Raw genomic sequence first — 9,207 nt, 5'->3', positions numbered from 1 at the left:
GATCTATGTTATGTCTTAGCGCAAATTCCGTGCAAAAAAAAATACATATTGAACGTAGAGACTATTATTATTATATTTACTTGACATTGTATATTTTAATGTGTTTTTAGTTTAAGTTATTATTCTCTGTTACAGAATCTGGAAACCAAATTTCACGTGAACCAAGATATGAACATTGACAAATGAATCTTGTATCTTATATTTAAGATTCTGTGTTTCAGGAAAGAGGTTATACAGAAAAACAGCATGCGTTAATAAAAATTGACAGAGAAACGGTATTTCATAATTCGCGAGACAGGTGTTTGGTTGAAGACCAAATAGCAGTGTGTGACACTGAGATGTCCATTGGTAAAACATTGCTCAACTAAGACAACAGATAGGCCTACTTAAGTATAGATAGAGCGATTTTTGCTTGGCTCTTAAGTTTGTAATTGAGCCATGAAAGTAAATTTATCCAAGAGTCGGTTAACCATTAGGACTATAATTTCTTCTCAATATACAAAATATATCTACAACACTAATGACGCGACCTATTTCCAAAAGATGAAGTGTGGAGCGCCTTACTGGCACAAAACTGTATTATTCGGAAGTAAAGTAAGCTGTTAGTTTAATTTTAAGTTAGTTTCAGCTATCAAAATTTGTGTATGTTTTGGCATCAACCTGACCATCGTCGTCATCATCGTCATCAACATGTGTACTCGAAGACTTGTATCAAGTCATATTAAACTTTTAAAGTACAGTACTATCATCAGTGGCGGATTCAACATTTTTCAAAATTATACAAAAGTGAAGAAAAAAAAAATAGAAAATGATATTAAAGTGTAAGTCCGAGAGAGTGCTATTTCCGGACATCTAGGGCAGGTGCCATAATTATAAATGCTCTTACCTCAGCCCTAACCATGGTTTATACCCTCATATGTGAAAATCCCTTCCTGCCCCCCCCCCCCTCTCTATTTCGAATTCCTGGATCCCCACTGACTATTTTCGTCATTTTTTATGAAAAGATTGATTCAAATAAACTTTATTACAAATAGTTTTTTTCTGGCTAAAAAACCAAGCTGTCTCCACATTCGTCTACAATTACGATACCATGCTTACCCTAATAGGCCTAGATGTAGGCCTATTAAAGCGAACACACGACTAAAACAAAAAGTGTACAGTAATTAACTTTACAGCTAATTTGAAAATATGGTAAACGCGTAATTTAAAACTTCTTGATATGTAAATGTAATTATATTTTTCTCGTAAGTGAGTAGCTAATTAATCATGCACGTGGGATGACAATTTTTCGATCCTATATTATTAGTCTGGTAACATGCTTTAAACAATAAAAATATTAAATATGTAGATTCGGCATTTGCAATTACACACTCTAAACTGCAATAGATGGATCGCTAACATTTTTTTTGCACATTACATTTTGACTCATTAGAGCCATTTTCACATATAAAAATAATTTTATCAATCGAATTAATTATGTGCATTCTTATGTCACCCGCTGCGATCTAGATTGACACATTACTGCACATGTCATCTTGAATATCTCTTGAACAAATATTGAGGAAACAAACCGAATGAAAATAAAGCATAGGACTCAAAAGGAAATGAATGGGACACTGATGAAGGGTGACCAGTGTCTGACAGGGTCTACATCCATCAGCCCTTCAATGGTTAGGGCTGAGGTGAGCAACTTTAAGAAAAAGTTTAATTCGGCCGAAATTCTTTTGCACACTGAGATACGGTACCACTGATATTTCCAAACATTCATGACAATATTATATAGGCCTATTAGAAATGACGTAATTTAAATGATTTTAGAAACTAGTAGTGATGTCAAGACTGTTTTGATAACACTGCGTTTTGACAACATTGTTGTTTTTTAACGTATTTGACTCAAGACACTGTTGGCGTCTCATAGATAGAAGTGTCTGCTAAGGCTGGGTAAGGAATATCGGTATATAATATGATTAAACAATCGCTCATGCACATCACCTATTCACCCTCTCACATAAACATATTGCATCCTCGTATTATGTTATTTTTATACGAAGATCTTAAAGAACGCTTCATTGTGTGTGTATAGGGGGAGGGGGAGACGATAGTACGCCGAAGTCGGCCACTTGGAGCGTCGGAATTCTAAATAGTAAAACAAAAATTAAATTTATGTTTTTCGCAACTTAGTTATTTAATAACACACTTAGAAAGTAGGTCTAGGTACTGGTACTGGTACTTGTTGCCGTCTGATTTTAGACATTCGGCAGCCATTGACATTGTTGGCGTTAAAAGACTGCATATTGTGATGAGGGACCTGTGTACAAACAATTACCAAACACAAAAAATATGGAAAACTGAATGCTATTTGCAAAATACTATATTTAATGCTTATGGCTGAAAGTTTCTTTGATAAATTGGCTTCTATTCAGTTGATTAGGCCTAGTAATTTATAATGCCTTGTAGCAGTAGGCCTACTGTATGTGTGTAATCTATATTAGATTTAATCAAAGTTATACAGACAGAGATAAACTCTTTAATTTTATAAATAAAAAGAAATTATTAGTGTCATGTACCTTGCGACCGATAGGTCTAGACTAGAGACTGCACAGTCGTAAACAAAACATAAAAATTGGTTACCGTATTGGAAATATTATAGATTATGAGCATAATGTTTTACTTTATACATCTGTGCTTATGGAGTGTTGGGTTGAATTTACTATCGCAGGTTCATTTTTAGATCATTAAGTAAAATCAATCATATCTAACTTCGACACCAAGTGAATGGTGAAAGTAATGTATAACGCACCACACATGCTTAAAGGCATTGCATAAGCATTGTGCATGGTGCATCATCTAACAACAGCGGACATAAGGCAATGTTGAGAAGCGTATTCAGATAATCAAATGTCGAAAATCGCTATAAAGATACAAAGAATTAGAATGTCAATCACAACCGTCCCATAACATATTGCCGAAGGATGTAATAAATGACACAGATACATACACAGTATGTGTGTGCATTATATTAAATGTGGTTATGGTAAATGAATAGGTGTTGCAGAATAATTAATGTTATGATAGGTTGGGCATTGCTTCATGTGTAGAATCTTTTGTTTCATTACTGTATAATGTAAGTAATTATATATTATGCATATATATTAAAAATGCACTATAAGTTGCAATCCCTATCTATTTATGTTCATAGCCTGTGTAAAAATTATGTTATCCATTCTACGCATTATTGACACTAAAAACTCGATGTAAGCCTCTAAGGTACTACGCTCGCATATGTGTGTGTATATATATTATAATAATTTTGTATTAATTATTCATGCGTTTCAAACCATTATCATGGTTCATGGTTGGCAATTTATATTGCGCATCATTAAGCTCTTAGACAGAGATCATATAAATAAGAATAATAATTAATTATACAAGAAATAACAATAATATTATATCGAGTGCGGTTAAGAAGAGAAGAAAGATGTAGGGTCATTTTCTTTAAGATAATACCGTATGACAGGAGAGTGGCAAATGAGAAAAAGATGGTTGCACAGTTTTTTAGAGAGCAGTGGTGAGGTCTAAGCTCTGTGTCTGCATATATTGAGATCGAAGAGTTTGTTAAGGAATTATGAATCTGAATATTATGATGACATTATACACCATTATTTCATGTATTATTTTCCCCTGAGGTACATATAAAACTGCAGCCGTACAGGATATAATTATAATCTAAATTATAAAGAACCAACGAAATCAATATCGCTGTTTTTTTTTCCCGGCCGGATTAATTTTGTTCAACATTAACATATTATTATTTTCATCATCATCATTTTTATTATTATCATCATCATCATCATAATTATCATTATAATGAAACTTTTTTTATTATTTGTATCAATATTATTTATATTATTATTGTTCTTGTTGAAGCAACACTGGAAAGAACTCGAAGCATAAACTTATAATAACATTTAGCAACTCGAGCCTGATCGATCTTACAAACGTGTTGCTCAATAATGGCTAATCTGAGACCGTATTAAAATGTTATAATAATTACAGTATTAATCATACTTAATGACGTTCTCGTTTCAGACGGTTGATAGCGTTAACGATAAACCACAATGTCTTCCGATACGCCGTCAGTCTGTACAGACATCAGGAATTCAAATAATCACCAAGACCTAGAACCACTGTCAGTGGCCGCTTTGAACAAATTCGATATCTCAAAATCCATTTCTGGAACATACCAAGAACATTCAAATTACAACTCTCATGAAAGTTTCACTAAAAGCGACAACACATTAGTGAAAATGCCAGTAAATGGCGACAGCGACGAGTGCTGTAGGATGTGCAAAAGCAACCGTGGAACCTCATTTTGTACAAAATGTGAATGTCTTGTGTGTGACAACTGCAGAGAAATGCATAACGATACTCACAGCCCAGAGTGTATGTTTAAAGATAATCAGGACATATTTTTCTGTTCAATTCACCCTCAATCAGAATTGCTATTATTTTGCAAAGGCGTTAAATGTCAAGAGCCAATATGTTCGATATGTCACCAGACACGTCACAGGGGTGACGGCCATGACGTAATAACACTGACTCACATTGCTTCCGAACACAGAAAAGAGCTAGATGATATTGTTAGTGTTGCTCTCAAGAAACACCAGCCGGCGGCTAGATATCAAAGCAAAATCCGTACTGCCATAAAGGCTCTTAACAGCAATGCAAATCAAGCAGTAATTGCAATAGAAACGCTGTACCAAGACTTGCGCGACGCACTGACGAAGTTGGAACGCGAAGAACACGTTCGTGTTGAGATGTTCAAAAAGCAGACAATGCAGCAGCTCGAAGCCGAAGAACAGAGAGCCAAAATGATGAGCAAGCGTCATTCGGATATTATTGATTACTTCCTTCCTATTATTAAGTCAAATGATGTTGATATGGAACTGGCAAGAAAAACAGAAAAGCCAGTTCTTGACGCTATCCTCAGAGAAGACTTCAAAGCCGAGCTGCAGACTAAACACTATATTGAGTATGAAATTAACCCATTTGAAGTTGACAAGATTAAGAAACTTCTTGCAAGTGCTAGAATTGGTCAGTTACTTATGAATATTACACCAGGCAGAGTTAGCTTTGAGATACCCGCCGTGGTTCTTCGTGGGTTTGACGTCACGATTAAAATTAAACCTGCTCATACGAGAGGTGTGTGCAGGATGGGAGGACTTCTCTTGCGGTCAAATGTAGCTGCGCCTGATGGAACATTCGTCAAGATTGTTGATGTCACTGACAATCTAGACGGCTCGTATTCGATTAGATTCAAACCTCATATCCCGGGAAGTTTCAAGATGGCTGTCAATATACAGGGATGTCCGAAGGAACCAGCAGTTGCAATCATAGATGTCTTAACTCTTGGTAGCCGGACGAGAAATATTGAAGGAATAGAGCTCGGAGACATTATGGAACTCGTCTTTCTGTTTGTCAATGACAAGGACGAAATAGTTGTAGACAATAGACTTAAAACACTTGACTTATATGCTCTTTGTGTCGGTCCTGACAATACTCGTATCCCATGTATGAGTGATTGTATGATCGAGGGCGGACGTCAAATGTTGTTTAAGCCATCGCAAGTGGGTCGCTATCAGATATTTTCTTCAATGAACGGTTTATTAGAGGAACAAACATCTAAGATAATTTATGAGACAATTATAAAAGACATCAAAGGAATTGGTAGAATAAGTGGTGTTGTTGGAATATGCTCTAAAATATTTCTTCTTGACAGTATTGACAATGAAAGGGTCATAGAATTTGATCTGGAAGGAACACATGTCCAAAACATATCGATCCATGGAAAGCGTTTTGAAGATTCGTTGATAACTAGTAACGAAGGTAGTATTTATTTAATATGTTCGACTAGTAAGACGACAAATAGTGGTTATAAATTGCATGTGTATGATCATTCGTGGAATTTGCAGAAGTCAGTTGTGCTAGAAGGAGTATCAAAAGCTAGTGGGATCACAGTGAGTTGCTCCAGTGACGTTCTTGTGAGTGATCTAAATCTTCATTGCGTACATGTCTTTACACTTGATAGTGGAAAAGCTAAACGTACCATAGGCCATGAAGGATCTGGAGTAGGAGAGTTTAAATGGCCAAGTGATCTATGTATCAATATTAAGGAAGAACTGTTAGTCTGTGACGCGGGTAATCGTAGGATTCAGGTATTGGACGTTGAGGACAATGTTATAAGGCTCTTCGATTTGCGACATGGCTTCGAGGGATGTTGCGATGCCATTACCGTGTCACCCGGAGGTGTGATTGTAGCATCAGATACCGAGAACAAGTGTATTATCCTGGCAAATATGTGGACTGGCGATCTATTGCACACTATACCTATGCCATGTGCATCTTATTGTCGAAATAGACACCGAATTGCCAACATTCCCTGTGGAAACACTGTCATAATGTGTGATGGTACTGGCACCATTGTGAATCTAGGTATATTACAAAACATAGACAGTTCAAAAGTGCATCAATAATGATATATTGACTAATAAATTAAAAGATAGGTGTCCATGCTTAATGTAACTTTCCCAAAAGAAGGTTAGTAATTATAACATTTATTAAGTTGAAGGCCAATTTTTATCTCCAGTTCTCGCAAGTACCTGGAAATTATTCATCTGCCAATTGTAGGCAGAACCGTTTCCCATTGGCTTATAATTTATATAATGCAGTATGTTTGAATGATGTTGGATAAAATGCAGTGGAAAAAAGAATACAGGCATGTTTACAAGCATTTAAATGTAAGAAGATGATCAGCAGCAATGTGGCTTGAAAATCAAGTAATAAAACACAATGGCAGAAGAGTCATCATTTGGTTGAATTTCTTATTCTTGGAAAGTGCTACACCAACACTACTACTGTGGTGCGGACTCCCAACATTAAGGCTCGAATATCATCCCGTCAATGTCGCAACACACTTTATTAACATTTTGTAACACTCACGTAGGCACGGGTCCTGACGATTTAACTGTTTAGTCGTTGACATAGTAATACACTGTACTGTAATACGACTACACCTTAACTGTCACTACTGCCACCACCACCACCTCCCCACCACCACTAATAGAGGGCTAACACCGCACCAACACCACAAGTATGGGACTTGCACAGTATGCATTATTAGTGTGGAATACACCATGGAGAAATAAAATAAATTTCTTTCCTCCATGAATACACTAAGTCAGGGTCGGGAATAAAAAATGGGCGGAGGTCAAAACTGAATTTTTGATTTAACACCGAGGGCCACACCCGAACTTTGATGTTTCCAGTGAGCTTCCAAAAAACCCCAAGAACTGCTTTTACACCACTTTATTCTCAGTTTTAATGTTACTTTTTACATATCATCGGTGTCAGGCCGTAAAAAACAAAGCGTTTTTTAGCCAATGTTTCTTGGCACACATGGTTTTTAATTCATTTACGCGGACCACATGCGCACTAAGCGGTCACTATTATAGATCATCATTATAAAAAGCGACGCTTACGGTACTTTTCGATTTCAATTCATAAGCAAAATAATTAGTAAAAACTTGCTTGTACCTTACCCAAACACTTCCATGCTACGCAAAATCAAACAGTTCGACCAATTTATAAAGATTAATGTCATTTTAATAACGACAAAAAGGGTACGCAACAGTCAATAGAACAGCATCAAATAAGACATTAAAACAATGCATGAAAGTACTTTAGTACCTTAAACATGACAACCATAATGCATTGTAATATATAAATAATTATCAGAAGTTAACCTTATCTACTGTATATCAAAATACAAATTAGATTAAAGTACATATCAAGCAGACTTCCCAAGGCCTGAAGCCTAAACCAGAAGTAGAAGCTGAAGTGCGAACAAAGAGGCAGCTTACAGACAAACATTGCATGGGTCCTGGAATAAAATGCCTGGTGGTCCATGCGGAAAGATTTTATGGTTTAGAATCAAAACTCAAAACTGTGCTTCTAAACCAAATGTTACAAATTGGCAATTAAATAAGTTTGTTTAGATCGGCAAGGTACCATTTTCCGTCCGACGAAAGTTGATTTATCGACGACGGGCCTCCATGATTGTCCGGGGTGGGGTAAGTTACCCTCTGACGTCGACCACCGGCTGGTGCCGCCATTACTTCGGAGAAACTGGCAAAACAAGGTGATATGAGGTAAAGTGAACTAGTTCAGTGTAACTTTTTCGGCTTTTTTCAGTGGCATAGGTTTGGGTGGGGGTGGGAGGCGTCTTTTTCCTTTGGGAGATCATGCTTTTAGCCACGAGTAAATAAAAAGAAACATTTTAATATTACCTTGACATTGTATTATATAAGTACGTAGCATGTACCATATTATTGAAGTGTAATGTATTATTCTTTTCCGTTGTAGACGGGAGAATGGCCAGTTTTTGCAGTGGCTATAGTTTGCTTTTTCGCTGATCAGATTAAATTGCATGATTTAATTTGTAACAACATGGGGCTATTAATTATAAGCATCGCCAACAAAGTGTGGTCTGTGAGTCGGAGAACCCTTATTGTGTTGATTTTAAATATTGGTCAGGGCATGGAGGAGGAGTTTATTCCTCTTTGGTCAGTGTTCAATTATTCGGCATCCTGCTGCTACGAATGACTGCGGCATGCCCGGCCGTGAAACAAATGTGGTCAGCACCTGCCTAAGGTATTTACATTTCAGGCCACATGTTCCTGACTGCCACAGAGCTTGCAAATACTGTATTATGGTTGTATTTATGTTGAATTTTGTGTAATAGCAGGTACCATATATAATCTATTTCACCACAGGCCTCATAGGCCTACATAAAAAAGTATTTTAGAGACTGAAACCTATATAAAAATAACATGATAAAATATCAGACCATTGCAAGACAAGATACTCATGGTCGTATCCATAGGCATATTCATTCATAAGCTCGATCATTAATTAATTAATTAATTAATTGATTGATTCATTCATTCATTCGTTCTTTCATTCATTCATTCATTCATTCATTCAATTTTGTTTTATTAGGCCAGGTCTATATGAGGTTCTTAACATTTTTACGAATATAAATGAATTACGGTAATTAAATTGACTGTGTACATTTTTTCTTTTCAAATTTCAGTTAATTCAGGTCTATTTATTATGTTCAGTATTAGGTTTGAAATATCCCTTTCTATA

General features: G+C 36.1%; 1 protein-coding gene and 1 long non-coding RNA gene across 3 annotated transcripts in view; one reads left to right on the top strand and one right to left on the bottom strand.

Moving 5' to 3' along the window:
- Nucleotides 1-6,883, top strand: part of LOC117104416 (E3 ubiquitin-protein ligase TRIM71-like) — an 11,685-nt gene extending 4,802 nt beyond the window's left edge. The window contains exon 2 of one of the 2 annotated variants that reach the window (XM_033245265.1): nt 4,090-6,883. In XM_033245265.1, the coding sequence (XP_033101156.1) occupies nt 4,119-6,533 (2,415 nt within the window). In that variant the 5' untranslated portion in view covers nt 4,090-4,118 and the 3' untranslated portion in view covers nt 6,534-6,883. Of the gene's footprint in view, nt 1-4,087 lie in introns of both variants that reach the window. The other variant, XM_033245266.1, reaches the window with a different exon arrangement.
- A 761-nt stretch (nt 6,884-7,644) lies between these two features.
- LOC117104395 lies at nt 7,645-8,935 on the bottom strand. Its single transcript, XR_004444737.1, has 2 exons — nt 8,346-8,935; nt 7,645-8,184 (listed from the first exon to the last, which is right to left on the bottom strand). It is a non-coding gene; the product is annotated as an uncharacterized LOC117104395 (long non-coding RNA).
- Between the last annotated feature and the right edge of the window lie 272 nt (nt 8,936-9,207).

The sequence above is a fragment of the Anneissia japonica genome, unplaced genomic scaffold, assembly GCF_011630105.1.
Source record: "Anneissia japonica isolate Jap-2015-1 unplaced genomic scaffold, ASM1163010v1 scaffold287818_len932483_cov186, whole genome shotgun sequence".
Lineage (NCBI taxonomy): Eukaryota > Metazoa > Echinodermata > Crinoidea > Comatulida > Comatulidae > Anneissia > Anneissia japonica.
Note: the sequence above shows the minus strand (reverse complement) of the source record. Positions and strands in the feature narration are given on the sequence as shown.